Below are 16,648 nucleotides of genomic sequence, written 5' to 3'. Positions count from 1 at the left end.
GGAATGCCAGGGATTGGACGTGACCTTTTCCTTCCCAAGCAGAGGCTCTTCCACTGAGTCAGAGCTCCCCTCACCTTTGCTTAATGCAAGTCTTATCTAGCATTATCACTGCCAAACTCAATGAGAATCAATCAACTCTTCAAAATAAAAAGAGGGTCCATTATAACTACTGTATACCTTTTTATCTTCTGGAATTAAATTATTTTCCTTTAGTTACATGGTGAAAGATTTAGAAACATCTACTTGAAAGAAGTAAAGTACCTGTTCTTTATCCACTAGAGCAGAAACTCTAACACAGCTCTACCAAACTCATGCTGAATTAGGGCAAACTAAAGCATTCAACAAGAGCTTCTTGTGGCGCAGAGTGGTAAGGCAGCAGACATGCAGTCTGAAAGCTCTGCCCATGAGGTTGGGAGTTCAATCCCAGCAGCCGGCTCAAGGTCGACTCAGCCTTCCATCCTTCCGAGGTCGGTAAAATGAGTACCCAGCTTGCTGGGGGGGAAACGGTAAAGACTGGGGAAGGCACTGACAAACCACCCCGTATTGAGTCTGCCATGAAAACGCTAGAGGGCGTCACCCCAAGGGTCAGACATGACCCGGTGCTTGTACAGGGGATACCTTTACCTTTTTTACCTAAAGCATTCAACAGCACCAGTCTAACTCTTGCCCAGGAAATGGTTTCTGCATTGCTTAATGCCTTGGGAGTTCATGCAGAGTTTTAGGTCTGAGATATATATATCTGTCAACAGAAGCTCATAATAATGGTTCTATTCTGTTCACACCACCTTTCTTTACATAAAATATGCTTTACAAGTAGAGCATTTTCAGTCAATATGTCAGCAATATTTCAACACAAAAAACACAAGGTATTTTATGCCAGGCATAAGCAGTTTGACATTGAAATCCTCAGCACTTTCAATTTTAGCCACACAACAGGTTATGCATTCTGTTTAAACAATGGCATGATTACTCACACTTGAGTCAAAGCTGCAGACACTGATTGAATCTTCATCCTGGGCATTTTGCTTGCGTTTTTTCTGTAATCACAGAAAACAAAACAATTTAGATGAAGACAGTAAAATAAAATAATAAAGCTGTACAGTTTATTTTCTTCATCATCTAGTAAGGAAACAACCCTATGTGCTCTGTAACCCATTTATAGACAAGTTTTAGATTTATTTTATGACAAAGGGTGTATATTAAAAAAAAGAATGGAAACCAAGATTTTCAGATTCTGAAAGCTTAGTCTAAGCTATTAGTTATAACAGAGTCTCCTTTGGAAAAAAACTGTAGTTTTAGAACTAACTACACAGTATTCCAAATGGGCACGGACAAACAACCATCTATCTTCAAAATGCTTTTTCTCATTCCTTTACAGTGAAGCACAAACCATTATATTTTAGCAAAGTTAGAAGAATATTTAAATACCCTCAATTTTTTTTTTATTTACGGTCATAGACCAGCCAGTAAAAAACATAAAATTACAAATATAACATCAGTTATAAATGGGTAAAAACTAAGAAATAAGAACAGTTGTATATGGATCCAATATAAAAGCACTAGGGAACAGGGTTGGTCCAGCTCTGCCTTATTTTTATAGCTACCCAAGCAAATCTAGCACAAATGGAAAGGTTACAGTTTTTTTTACAAGAATTATGTTAAAATTTGTTTTGCATTGAAGAAGAACATTCAACATGATAAAGGCCCTTTTCACAGCTACAGTACTGTGCAGTTTTCAGGGAGTGTTTTCACACACCCAAGAATTCTCTCCTAGACTCCAACAACCCCAAATCTACCAGAATGCTTCTGACATTTTTTACCTCTGTATGCAACAATACATACATAGTTCTATGCTTAGGTTGGAAGACAGACTAGCAGGATTATAGACAACTGAGGGCTCAAAGTGACCACTTCTTCAATAATCATCCTCCAAAGCAGAAGCTAAGAGAGAAAGGTCATATTCAGACATTGTGACAAACCTTTTTTCCCATGACAGGTGCAAATGTACACTTCCTCTTCTCCACTCAAGCAGAGTGTGACAGAAAATTATTTTACAACAGGTGTTAGAATCAAGCTCAAATGTGTTGTGAAGTAGGCAAACTGGAGTCTAATTTCTCACCTCAACTGGGGTTCTAAACTGAACTCACCAGTCCTACTGGATGGTTTTTGGCAAATGCAATGGCAGCAAAAATCAACAGACATTCAGAACAAGTCTGCATTTAGAATTGTTTCTTACTCCAGTTAGCTAGCTTTGCTACTCTACCATATTAATTTTGCTTCTGCGTCATACATTTCTGACTTTGAAAGGTCTTTCCACTGACTTTGAAAACTGTTGTTTTCAGGGTTTTTGTTGAACTAAGGACTAGCAGGTTGACTCTGGCCATTCTTTGGCTAAAGTGATTCAGCTACCCATTCCTCCAACCCCCCACCAGATACTCTGTTCTCTCTGTGTTTATATGATTTTCCCATTTCAAGGAACTTCCTTGGATACAGTCATGTGCAAGCAGGAACAGACTGAATACAGTTGCACTTGTACAAATCCTGTGCAACAGTTAGCAATTTCCTCCCTTTATATAGTTTTCAGTTGCAGAAGATCTTGTGCAACCAGAAACACAAGCAGATACCCCTGTTGTTTTCTTGTGCTTTCACTTTTGTCAAAGTCCTAAACCAAATCACAAACTTGCTCAGAAGTACCAATCTTAAAAAGTGTGCTAAAAGTCCACCAAATAATAAGCCTGAGTAATTACAACACATTTGACCAAAATAATTCAGTTCAGGGAGGGAGCATGTGCTGCACAGAAATTGAATCCCCAAAATATATAAAGCCTCCAGAGCCAGAAAAACAAGGTTGTACTTAACTGAAATTGTTATTCAAGTGGTCTTCTGTGCAGGCATACATGGGATTGTGCTTTTGTAAACCTGCCATGGAGAAGAGCTAGCAAGCTTTAAAATGACATTTTTAGATCCCAGGAGTCCTCCCCCTCTCCTCACAGAGGAAGTTCACTTTCCCACCCAAAAGTCACATAATGTGGAAGGGGCAAGCCCTCCTCCATTTGTTCTCTATCCACTGCCATGGGAAGGTAAGTATCAAACCATATGCATAAGCCCAAGGTGAGGAAAGGAGGGAGGGATGTGTGCCTGCACATAAGACTGTTTGATGAACAACAGTTATCCATAACAAGTGCAACCTTGTTTTCATCTACATGGATTCTGTGTGGTCCTACATGGGAGAATAACAAGGCCACTCACAATGGCTTATACAGTGGAAAAATAGACTGAAGTACCACTCTACCTACAACAATTTCTCTCCAGGAGTTGACATATATGGCACAGTAATAGAGCAACATGGCTCATTTGAACAGGTCGCTCCATTGGTGATGTCAATCAGAAGCAATTCAGCTGTGAAGGGTGCAGAAAAAACTCTGAGCACATGTGTTATACAGATATACCTTAGACAGAGATTGTTGTTGTTATGTGCGAAGTCATGTCCGACCCATCGCGACCCCATGGACAATGATCCTCCAGGCCTTCCTGTCCTCTACCATTCCCCGGAGTCCATTTAAGTTTGCACCTACTGCTTCAGTGACTCCATCCAGCCACCTCATTCTCTGTCGTCCCCTTCTTCTTTTGCCCTCGATCGCTCCCAGCATTAGGCTCTTCTCCAGGGAGTCCTTCCTTCTCATGAGGTGGCCAAAGTATTTGAGTTTCATCTTCAGGATCTGGCCTTCTAAAGAGCAGTCAGGGTTGATCTCCTCTAGGACTGACCGGTTTGTTCACCTTGCAGTCCAAGGGACTCGCAAGAGTCTTCTCCAGCACCAGAGTTCAAAAGCCTCAATTCTTTGACGCTCGGCCTTCCTTATGGTCCAACTTTCGCAGCCATACATTGCAACTGGGAAGACCATAGCCTTGACTAAACGCACTTTTGTTGGCAGGGTGATGTCTCTGCTTTTTAGGATGCTGTCTAGATGTGCCATAGCTTTCCTCCCCAGGAACAAGCGTCTTTTAATTTCTTTGCTGCAGTCCCCATCTGCAGTGATCTTGGAGCCCAGGAAAATAAAATCTGTCACTATCTCCATTTCTTCCCCATCTATTTGCCAGGAATTGAGATGGCCGGATGCCATGATCTTTGTTTTCTTGATGTTGAGTTTCAAGCCAACTTTTGCACTCTCCTCCTTCACCCACATCAACAGGCTCTTTAGTTCCTCTTCGCTTTCTGCCATTAGAGTGGTATCATCTGCATATCTGAGGTTGTTGATATTTCTCCCTGCAATCTTGATCCCAATTTGTGACTCCTCTAATCCCGCATTTCTCATGATGTGCTCTGCATACAAGTTAAATAGGCAAGGCGACAGTATACAGCCTTGCCGAACTCCTTTCTCAATTGTGAACCAGTCAGTGATTCCATGTTCAGTTCTCACTGTTGCTTCTTGACCTGCATATACATTTCTCAAGAGACAAATAAGATGCTCTGGTATTCCCATCTCTTTAAGAACTTGCCACAATTTGTTGTGCTCCACACAATCAAAGGCTTTAGCATAGTCATTGAAGCAGAAGTAGACGTTCTTCTGGTACTCCCTAGCTTTCTCCATGATCCAGCGTATGTTGGCAATTTGATCTCTAGTTCCTCTGCCTCTTCGAAATCCTGCCTGTACTTCTGGAAGTTCTCGGTCCACATATTGCTGGAGCCTAGCTTGTAGGATTTTGAGCATAACTTTGCTAGCATGAGAAATTAGTGCAATGGTGCGGTACTTTGAACATTCTTTGGCATTGCCCTTCTTTGGGATTGGAATGTAAACTGACCTTTTCCAATCCTGTGGCCATTGTTGAGTTTTCCAAATTTGCTGGCATATTGAGTGTAGCACTTTTACTGCATCGTCCTTTAAGATTTTGAATAGTTCAACTGGAATGCTGTCACCACCACTAGCTTTATTGTTGCTCAGACTTCCTAAGGCCCATTTGACTTCACATTCCAGGATGTCTGGCTCCAGGTCAGTAACTACCCCACTGTGGTCATCAGGGATGTTAAGCTCGCTCTTGTATAGTTGTTCTGTATAATTTTGCCACCTTTGTTTAATCTCTTCTGCTTCTGTGAGGTCCCTACCATTTTGGTCCCTTATCATACCCAACTTTGCATGAAACGTTCTCTTCATATCTCCAATTTTCTTGAAAAGATCTCTGGTCCTCCCCATTCTATTGTTTTCTTCTATTTGTTTGCACTGTTCATTTAAGAAGGCATTCTTATCTCTTCTAGCTTTTCTCTGGAATTCTGCATTCAATTGGGTGTATCTTTCTCTTTCTCCCTTGCCTTTCATTTCCCTTCTCTCCTTAGCTATTTGTAAAGCTTCCTCAGACAGCCATTTTGATTTCTTGCATTTCTTTTTCTTTGGGATGGTTTTAGTTGCTACCTCTTGTACAATGTTGCGAACCGATCTAATTCCTTAAATCTATTTGTCACCTCTACTGTGTATTTGTCGGGGATATGATTTAGTTCATACCTGAGTGGCCTAGTGCTTTTCCCTACTTTCTTCAATTTAAGCCTAAATTTTGCAACAAGAAGCTCATGATCTGAACCACAATCAGCTCCTGGTCTTGTTTTTATTGACTGGATAGAACTTTTCCATCTTTGGCTGCAGAGCACATAGTCAATCTGATTTCTGTGTTGACCGTCTGGTGATGTCCATGTGTAGAGTCGTCTCTTGGGTTGTTGGGAAAGAGTGTTTGCTATGACCATTGTATTCTCTTGACAAAATTCTACCAGCCTGTGTGCTGCTTCATTTTGTACTCCAAGGCCAAACTTGCCTGTTATCCCGGTTATCTTTTGGCTTCCTACTTTAGCATTCCAATCCCCCATGATGATAAGCACATCATTTTTTTGGCGTTGCTTCTAGAAGGTGTTGTAGGGCTTCATAGAACTGATCAACTTCATCCTCTTCAGCAGCAGTGGTTGGGGCATAGACCTGAATCACTCTGATGTTGAATGGTTTGCCTTGGATTCGAACTGAGATCATTCTGTCATTTTGGGGATTGTATCCCAAGACTGCTTTTCCTACTCTCTTATTGATTATGAAGGCTACTCCATTTCTTCTGCGAGATTCTTGTCCACAGTAGTATACCTGATGGTCATCTGAATTAAATTCACCAATTCCTGTCCATTTTAGTTCACTGATTCCTAAAATGTCGATGTTCAGTCTTGTCATTTCTTGTTTTTCCACGTCCAGCTTGCCTTGATTCATGGATCTGACATTCCAAGTTCCTATGGAATAAAAATCTTTACAGCATCGGACTGTCTTTTCGCCACCAGTTACTTCCACAACTGAGCGTCCTTTCGGCTTTGGCCCAGTCGCTTCATTCATTCTGGCGCTACTCGTACTAGCCGTCTGCTCATCCCCAGTAGCATATTGGACACCTTCCGACCTGAGGGGCTCATCTTCCGGCGTCATATCGTTATGCCTATTGGAACTGTCCATAGAGTTTTCATGGCAAAGATACTGGAGTGGTTTGCCATTTCCTTCTCCAGTGGATCACCTTTTGTCAGAGCTCTCAGCTATGACCTGTCAGTCTTGGGTGACCCTGCACGGTATAGCTCATAGCTTCACTGAACTACGCAAGCCCCCTTGCCACAACAAGGCAGCGATCCTTGAAGGGGGAGACAGAGATTAAGCCAGTTTAATGGACAAAACCATCCCACATGATAATGTCTGCATTGAGGCCCTTCTACCTTTTCACGCGTCAGTAAAGCAATTAAGAGATTCCTATATTGCCTAGATCAGCTCACTCCAGTCCACTCAGGGTAGGTCCCTGAGAAGATCTCCTGTGTCCAAACTCGTCTCTGCTTCTGAGCTATGGGGGGGGGACGTTGGAAGGGAGACGTGTTGACCTATGAGTTACTTAGCCACCACATGGGGAAGAAAACACATGCTTGGTTTTAACACCACCCCATTCTGATGAACTTTTAGAAAAAGAGGACCATAGGATAAGGTAGAAGTTTTCCCCACACTTCAGTCCAAATTAATGGCCATTAAAATGGATTTACTGGATGAAAGATAAAGATAAGTATGAACTGCCCTGGTTCAAACAGTATATGCACTAACATATACTGAAGGAAAGAAACATTCCACTGAATAATCAGTTTATAACAGGAGGCCACAAATACTTTCAGAATTACTTGGCCTCATGAGAAGCAAAGACAGATAAGCCTCTAACATGAATATGTTAAGCAGGGAAAACATCCACTTTAGTGGGTGAGTTGCTAAAGCAGTGCTCTTCAACAGTTGAAGGTATTTCAACATTTCTTGGCTGCCACAGAAAATGGGACCAATCTGGTACTCCCTAGTCCCAGTCTACAAATGTTTCCATTTATGCCCAGAAAACTAACTAGGTGAGTTCACAGTTTGAAAGTCCATGACACCTAATCAGTAGGTCTTATGGCTTTAAATGGTCAAATGTATTTTGCTTCCCTCCATTTCAAGGGGGTGTGTGACAAACAGATCTAACCATTGCTGGTTGTACAGCCAAAATAATGGAGTTGGCTCTAGGATGCTTAATTTAATATAATCTAAAATAACCCTGCTGAGCCTATGTATCCCATTTTCTGCCAATGCAGGTGTGGATGCAATTTTAGTTACAGCCTTTATAATAAGAAGACTATAGTACTCATTTGAGGTATATTAAAACATCCATAATTGGGACACTACTCTTAAGCTCTGCAAAAGCCTAACACAGATCTAGAGCCTTTGCCATTATAATAATCAGTTCTGATAGAGTCTCAGATACTCTGCCAGCAACTGCAACAAAGATTCACTCATGACTGCAGCAGGCAATGGCATGTATAAAGCTCCGGAGCATGGGTATTGGAAATACAGCCAAAACTTACTTCTAGAGCTGAAACTCTATGCTGGGGGTGAGGGGCGCACACAACTGCCTAACCCTTGAATTTCCCCATGCTTGGAGGCGACACTGGGCAGTGATGCTCAGTGGTGCCGCCTGGCAACAACTGTTGGCACTGATGCTTGGCAGCACTGAAACATGGCCATGACCCCCAGCACTGAAGCTCAGCAGTGAAGCTCAGTGGTGAGTGTGCTCAGCGGCATCAATTTCGGAGAACCAAAAAAAACGTGAGTTGTATCTGTCGGTGCAGAACGACAGCATTGCATGAATTACATGATAGAGAACTCTCAGTACTGGGCAGCCCTTGGGTAACTGGTATCAATCGAGAGAGTCCACCAACATCAACAGATACCTTGTTAACATGCCGTGTATCCTGGTGTACTACTCAAGAGTTAGTACAATAAGATAATTTTAAAAACTACCAAGTAGCTAAAATTAGCAAAATTATATTCATGCACAAAATAACAAATAAACAACTAATAAATATAATGCAGTAATTTTTTAAAAGTCAGGCTATTTACTAGAAGCATAGGGGAGTGGAATAACTTATCAACCGAATTAGCATTAAATTTTATTTATTTTTTATTTATTTTTATATTTATATACTGCTGCTCTCAAATATCTCATGGCAATTTACAGAATTCATAAAAACAATAAAATCCCATAAAAACCCATTAAAACGTATTTAAAACACAATATCATGGTGGCGGATAATAAATATATAACCCACTCCCCTAACCACACTAATTAATATTTTAGTTTCCAACTGAATATGGAAAAGAATTCAACTTTATTTGTCATACAAAAATATTTAAATTAGTTAGACTAATACAAACTATAAACAATAGACTGTTTTGTCTTGATGATTTGAACACAACATTTTTGAAATTAACATGAATTTTTGTCACACTGGATTAAAACAATGAAAAACAGATGACTTAAATGCATCTAATCTTAACAGGAAATGGGTGTACTCATATGGGATGCCCAGAGAAGTTTGTTTGAGAACTGGGATTCTTTATTTAACCTTCTTCCTTCCCTTTTTCTGGTAGGCAAGAAAAATCACAGGTACTGGTCTATAGCAGATGGATACAGCTGTTAAACCTGTTTCCTGATTTCTAATAGACTCTTCAGACAGAATTCATGAGGGGGGTTATTTTCTTTTTCCCCATTACTGAATAATAATCCTGTATTATGATTTATTTAAAAAAAACATGCCCATTTTTTAATTTTATTATGAGATCTACAAGGACAACAAGCATAAACTTTAAAGGCATATGGAAACAGCAAAAATGACCAAGAAACTGTGAGTATATCCACTTTTTCTATCACTTTTCACCTGGACAGCAATTTACTTGCAGTCTGTGAACTAATTCTTATAAATCGTTAATTTCTAAACAATTTCTGTTTACTTTTTAGTGAAGTGATACACTACACAGTTATATTAGCTGAACATTGCATTTTGGCATTAAAGTATTCATTCAAATAGAACAGAATGTCCCTCCTCCCTCTTCCCTCTAGAGGTAGGGTTGGGTGGGGAGGTGGGGGTGTTCCACCAGGTTGTCTGGTTATTGTATCTAATGTATTTTTGTGTCCATTTTTGAAGGAGTTTTAATGGGTTTTAAACTGGATGTCTGTAGCCCACCACAAGCCGGTTCAGGAGTGGCAGGTAATAAATTTGATAGTAATAATGATGATGATGTTGTCTATACATTGTTACTTTTTGACTTTTTAAATATTGTGGATACTACCAGATCCACTCTTCCATCCATTATTGTCCGCTATATCCATTGGGCTAGCTACAGAACTGGTCCCCAACCTTTTTATCACTGGGGACCACTCAACGCCGGGGACCACTCACCGGGGACCACTCAACGCCTTTTACTGAGGCCCGGTGGGGGGGGGTAGTTTACTCCTCTATTCTCAACCACTGCCCTAGCGCTCTCTGATCACTATGGTAATGTTTAAACATCCCTTCAAAATAAGATACAGACACGCCACAACAATGAAGTGTGTTGTAAAGGGCTGGGGGGGATAAAGTAAAGGCCGGGGGGGGGGAGAAGGCGTCCTTCGGGGCCCACCTCCAATTAGTCAAAGGACCACATGTGGTCCACAGCCCACAGGTTGGGGATTGCTAAACTACACAACTGGTCAACATTGATAAGACCACAAAACCTAAGCTTCTTTACTTCTAGAAGCCCCCTCCCACTACAGCTTTCAACAGTTATCAATGCAGCCCAAGAGAAGTCAAGAGACAGTCAGAAATCCCTCCATCATGCCAAGATCCAACTCTAGTATTTTAGTCATTTAAATATGTTATTCCCAGGATGCACCACTTTAGAAACCTATCTTAAATGAAAAACAACCAACTGCAGAGATGCACGCACAGAGAAGTCTAGGACACTTTTACTACAATGAAGCTGTTATAAAATACCAGGAAACTTGTTTATATAAAATTTATTCAGAGACTTGAGGAATTTGAATAGAATCTCTTTGTACGGCGTCAGGTAGCATGCAGGGATCTTGAGAACTAGAATAAATTAAGCTTCTTTTCCCACAGGACTTCAATTTAAAGTCTTACTGAGATTTTAGCCCACTTCTAACCTTAATTGTCTCAAAGCAGTTTACAATAATAGTGTGAAAAATAAAAGGTATACATATGAAATAACACATATTCCAAACCTCAGCAAGAGTAATATAGTTGCTAATATGCAGAACTGCAGTCACCAATAGCAATCAACCAGAGTCACAGCCAGAAAAGGCTTCGCAGAAAGTTTTCAATAATTGTCTGAAGACAGTGACTGAAAAAACATATCAGATCTTACTGTGAAGATGTGGTGCTTAGTAGCACAATTACACAAACACAGACAGTACTCACAACCAAGAATAATTAATGACTAGGAATACTGTGAGGGACTGCACTATATGGCCCTTATGGCACAATGGCTACAAAAATGAATCGTTTTGATAAAGATGCAGAAAGTAACATTAATCTGAAAGCACATTAGTATTTCTGTGAGGTCTGTAGAAACCAAAGAATTTAAACGTGCAGTCCTATGGAGGGTTACCCCATTCTAAATCCACTAAAGTCACCTCTCTTGGCTGGGAGGACTGTCCTGTATCTCGACCATTCTGGAGCTTACATTTGTGATCAGAAAAGACCTGTTTAAAAATTCTACACAGCAAAAGCCACTACACAAATTAGTCACAAAAAAAACACTTACCTGATGCACAAAAAAGCAGCACCACCCCATGAGGTACTGCTTTATGAGTGCACTGCCCTCAGGTATCAAGAGTACATAACTCAAGTGAAAATTTTACAACGATCTGTAAATCATACCGAGGCCCTACATTTCCCCTTCAGTTTCTTTCTGCAAGAACTCCTCCCTGCTTAGGCATAGTGCATGACAGGAAGTGGCAAAAAGCCATCTATCAGAAGTGAGAGATTCACGGTTATCTGTACCTTGTGATTTTCTCATCTAGTATAGCACACCAACCCATTATGCATCTATCCACCAGCCCAAAAATCCGGAGAAGGCTAGCAAGACACTATGTTCTTGGCAGAGAAGTTTACCACCAGTTATTGTCACTTCTCTTCAAGTGAGCTCAACAGAATATTATGAACCGTTCCCTCTGTGCACTAAGAAAAGGTTCAAAGCTGTTTAACACTGTATCAGAAAAATGTCTAAGACATAAGTGAAACAGGGCCTCAATCGCCTTCCAAAGAACTGTGATAATTCTTATTATTTTCTAAAAGTAAGCCAAACTTTCAGACTTGTGAAACAGAATGGGAAAGCGTATGTTAAAGATGAAATGAACTTATCTTTATAAGAAAACTACACAGGATAAGAGATTCTGAGTGGGAAGAGTATGGGGGTCTGTCAGAGCTGATAAAGTTGTAGCTAGAAATGCCCACCAAATTGTTTTAGTTTATAAAATTTTAAAATCCCTTTTCCTCATTATACATCTTATACATCGGTGCTCCCCAACCACCGGGCCTTGGTACCGGGCCGCAGCAGGGGGGGAGGGAAGCGCGGGCACTGGCACGCCAGCAGGTGCGCCTCCCTGCCCACTCCCGCGGCGCTCACTGCGCTGGGAGTAATTGGCTGCCTCCCGGTGCAGCAAGCACCGCACTGCAGGAGGGAGACATGGGTGCGGAGGCCAGCGGGCGTTTGTGGGTGCCACCGCATCCATGCCTGCGTGTTCACGCCCACTAGCATGCTGGTGCCCGCACCTCCCCCCTATGCAGTGCAGCTCCTGATGCAGCAAGCACCACGCCGTGGGGGGGGGAGGCATGCCTGCTGGTTTGCGGGCTCTGGCATGCCAGCGCCCATGCCTCCCTCTCTCCCTCAGTCCCCAGTCTTCCCTCCCCCCCCCCGGCCCCCAGCCTGAAAAAGGTTGGGGACCGTTGTAATACATGATTATGTTCTTTATTCTATTATTTATCTTTTTAATTAGGACATTTGTATGCCACTTCTCCAAATCTGCTTGAGGAGGCCCTTTAGCTGAAACAATAAAACAAAACTAATTAAATCAATATAAAAAGTCAGTAAAACAAGTCAAGCCAGTAGAATAAACAAATTAAAACAGACTATTGAAAACAATCCCATCGATTACTAGTGCTTTTTCTGACAGCTGCATTTCTAGCTGCAAAATGCTGTCTCTTCATTCAATTAGAATGAAATTATCAGGAATTGTAATCCTTCCTTAAACGAAGACATCCTCCTACTTGCCAAATTTCAAACACATAGGAGGAAATATCCCAGTTTTGCAACAGCAATTAACTTTCTCACAAGTGAAACAAGTGTGATGGTGCCTGCCAAGGCTTCCTTCAACTCTCCCCTCTTCTCTGCAGCACAGCTGGAGCTACTCTGGGTAGATCACTGACACTTCCCCCCCTGCATTATTGTCTTCCTGTTCAAGTGTCAGCCCACAGTACTTGAGGGGAATTCTTTCCAGGCCCTGCACAACTCAGGACTTTGCTGGGCTGAGCAGCCACCACTGCCAGGCCCATCAGATCTCCCAATCTACATGGCCAATGCCAGGCCCAGCCAGACTCACAACGTCCAGCAGGGCTCCCAAGCTGTGTGGCCACTGGACCCAGCAAGGCTTTCCTGTCCTACTAGAAAACACTGGAAGTAAGTGCTTTAATTTTGGGGGAATAATCCCCACATACAGAGTTTTTAAAAGATTTTTCTGCAAACGTTTGCAGAAAAAAATCTCTTCAACATCCATGTGTCCCCAAATCCAAAGATTTAGATATCAGCAGATCGAGACTGCATGTAGCTAATAGTATATTATCTATTTCTCATGAAAAACAGCAGTAATTTATCATAACATTACATGCTGCTTTTTTAACAAACAGGACTGATAAATTGCACCTGCATTCAAGCTTTCCTAAAGCAGATAACCGAAAGAGAAAAATAATAGCCTAACTTCAACTGACTCTTGATAAAACAGTATATGTCAGATAACTTTACTGCTGCTGAGAAAGTTATAAGATGTTTTAAATTCTATTTTCTTGCTTTTTCCCTTTGAAAACAAAAAATTAAATTTCTTTTGAGGTCTAATATTCTAATAACCTCCAAGAAACAAATTTTCCCTGTAGACATACTCATGCAGAGGAAGTAATATCTTACCTGGTTACAACCATATGGACAAGTGCTGTCTCCTAGCAATTAAGAAAAGCAATTCAGACAAGAAATGGACTGCCACTTGTTTGAGCTTACAGTACAAAATTGATATTATTTATTTGAAAACTGATATTATTTATTTGAAAAAGACTTTGTCCATCCCTTCACTGAAACTGGCCTTAATGATGGTTCCCAAAAACTGGAGACAGGTTATGTCTCAACATAACATCTGCTTCTCATGCATAAGGTTCCAGGTTGAATCTTCTATATTTTCTGTAAAAATGATCCAGTAGTACTTGACGCAAAAGACCTCTACCTGGGACTTGCTGCCAGTCTCATCAGGCAAATCTGCCCTTGGTAGACTAGTAGTGTGGTTCTGTGTAAGGCTGTTTCATGTATATTCAGAATCATAGCAAATATGGAACTAAAATGTTTGACAATACATACAGGTACATAATGACAAAAAAGCAGTACCAGCCAAGCAAATGGGTGAGTCAACAATAAAAACACTAGCAAATACTCTGAAAGCACCAAATGCAAGGGTGGGAATTACTATAATTTATAATGAACTAGGGGCAAAGCCCATTATATCCAAGAATGCAACGGGTGCTAGAGCTTGGCAGTAGGAAGAGGAAGGGGAGAAGTTGTCCAGTCTGTAAGGGCATGGAGTTGAATGTGTGTGTTGTGTGGGAAATTGTGGTGGTGTGGTGGCAAATGAGGCCGTGGGTGTGGAGATATGGGTGTCAAGAACCTGTGGTGTGGAACGTTCGTTGATTGTGGGAGAGGACTGATCTTTGGGAATTGTGGCATAATGGTTACAGATGAGCTTTCCAGAGGCATGTCTTCAGATATGTGAAGGGAAAATCAGACTGGAGACTCTTCTTAGTGGAAGATTACATGGCAACCAATTCCTCCCAGTTCTGCATCATTTCCCTGCTTGTGTGAATTAGGCCACAGACCCCGAAATGCCCCTCTGCCCTAATACACATGGGGTAGTCACAGTACACAGGTGTCCACCCTGTTCCTTCTTCTGCATTTTTTCACTGTTGATAAAATGTTACGTGCCCACATGCTTCTTTCATGGTTGCTCCTTAGAAGAAGAACGGATTTTTGTACCCTGTTGTTTACTACCCAAAGGATTCTTAAAGCGGTTTACAAACACCTTTTCCATTCGTCTCCCCACAATAGTCAACCTGTGAGGTATGTGGGGCTGTGAGAGTTCTGAGAGAACTGGAAATGGGCCGCAGTGACCCAGCAGGCCTCAGGTGTCTCAAAGCATTTTCCAATCGTCTTCCCTTCCTTTCCCTATAGCAGACTCCCCATGAGGGAGGTGGGGTAGAGAGCCTCACAGGGAAGCTGGCAGCCCTAAGAGGAAGACTCTCTGGGCACAGCAGTCTTGATCTTAGTAAGGTTTTTTTATACTGATTTTTTATTTGCCAGGCCAAGTCATTTCAGTTCCCATCCTCTCCAGCCATTTACTTATTCACTATTTACAGTTTCAGGCTATAAATATTTATTTAGAACTTCCTGCACTTTCCAGACTCACAGGACTGATGGTGGTCTGCCTGGCTGTGCTCCAGAATACAAACAGTTGCTGGCCATAGCCCATAGCCTAGGAGGGACACACCCGCACCACTCCCTCCCAACTGCAGTCTGCAAGCCTCTACCATATTATCTAAATCGCTGCTCATCTCTTGATTATAATGATCAGCTCTGCATGCAAAAATGGCTCCTTTGAAGGCTGGACTCTGAGGCATTATATGATTTTGAAGTCCCACCTTGAAACCTCCAGGAATATTTCCAACCCAGGGGTAGCCAACCTCCAGGTGGGGCCTGGAGAGCTACTTTGGACAGGGTTGTGATAGAGAAGAAATGTTTAAGGCCTACCACACAGGTTGTTGTTGAATTGAAAGACTTGAGGCCTACTGCACAGGGTTGTTGTCCAGATGAAACAGGAGACAAAAGAACCAGTTTCGTCTTCAGAATAATGCTGTGCAGTAGCCTCAAATCTGCAGAGAGTTGCAAAGAGGAAAGATTCATGGCTTGGCTGTGTTTAACCCCCGGCCAGAGCAGTATTTTAAATGAGAAGGGGCTTTTCTGTAGCCTCCCTATCAGCCAGCTGTTTGGCAGAAGGGGAAAGTTCCCCACGCTCAAAAGGAAGGCCCTCAGGCTCCCCTGCGTTGCTCTTGGAAATGCCTTCCTCCCCTTAGTCAGGGCCTGTCAGAGGCTCCTTCGCAGCAGGCCTGAAGGGAGGGGGAGGAGGGAGTGCACTCTGCAGCTTCCTGCCAGCTCTGTCAGGATTCTGAGGCAATTTACAGTTGGACATGACAATTAGGACAGCCTTGGGGCGAAAAGAGCTGGCACAGCCTGTCCAAGCCTCTGTTCTCATCTCCCTTGGCAGCCCTACTGACCTCCTCTCCCTGCGCTGGTCAGGAGCAGACTGGCAGTGATGTTTCCAGATTGCCCCTGGCTGGGCTGGGTGAATGGAACTCTGGTCTGTCCTGGGTTGGCCCCTTGGCCCTGGACTGACTACGATTGTCAGTCCAGGGCCAAGGGGCCAATCTGGGAGTTTTGATCCCAGACTCAGCCCACCCCAACACCCCTTACTGTTTTATTAAGAGGGACAGATAAGCAACATATTACTTCCTGTGTATCTGTACTGTACTGTCTTAGGGCTGTTTTGCATAGAAGGCTTTTAGAGGATCAATGTCAAGTCTAAATTTACCAGCACAGAACTTTCTAAGTACTGAAACCTATCAGGAAACTTATCAGGAAAGCTCCAAATGAGCTTTAGTTTGTGCAGAATGCAGAAGAATAGCTTCAAGTTACCTAGAGGAATTCAAATTTACTAACATGATCAAGATGAACTTATAGAGGTGGGGGGAAATTCAATTACCCTCAAATGCTCTAGCCCCAATACTGCATATGAAAACACACACATCCAATCACACATTTTCTGGGGAGAAAGCACAGACTAAATTCTAACACTTTTATTGGCATTAATGTGGAAACCTTTTAATTAAAACCTAAGTAGGCTCATGCTGCTCCATGGGACAAAACAATTCACACAAAATTCTTCCTAGCTAACATTTGTGTGGGGCATAACCCTAAACCACAGAATGTTATGA

At 42.0% G+C, this 16,648-nt stretch overlaps 1 protein-coding gene across 4 annotated transcripts in view; it reads right to left on the bottom strand.

The window, feature by feature from the left end:
• The window catches only part of ARHGEF3 (Rho guanine nucleotide exchange factor 3), a 133,397-nt gene that overhangs the window by 75,573 nt on the left and 41,176 nt on the right, over positions 1-16,648 (bottom strand). For 3 of the 4 annotated variants that reach the window (XM_077325504.1, XM_077325505.1, XM_077325507.1), the window contains one exon: positions 975-1,037. In XM_077325504.1, the coding sequence (XP_077181619.1) occupies positions 975-1,037 (63 nt within the window). Of the gene's footprint in view, positions 1-974; positions 1,038-11,111; positions 11,261-16,648 lie in introns of those variants that run through there. The other variant, XM_077325508.1, reaches the window with a different exon arrangement.

Source organism: Paroedura picta, chromosome 3 (assembly GCF_049243985.1).
Source record: "Paroedura picta isolate Pp20150507F chromosome 3, Ppicta_v3.0, whole genome shotgun sequence".
NCBI lineage: Eukaryota > Metazoa > Chordata > Lepidosauria > Squamata > Gekkonidae > Paroedura > Paroedura picta.
This window is presented reverse-complemented; position numbering and strand designations above follow the sequence as displayed.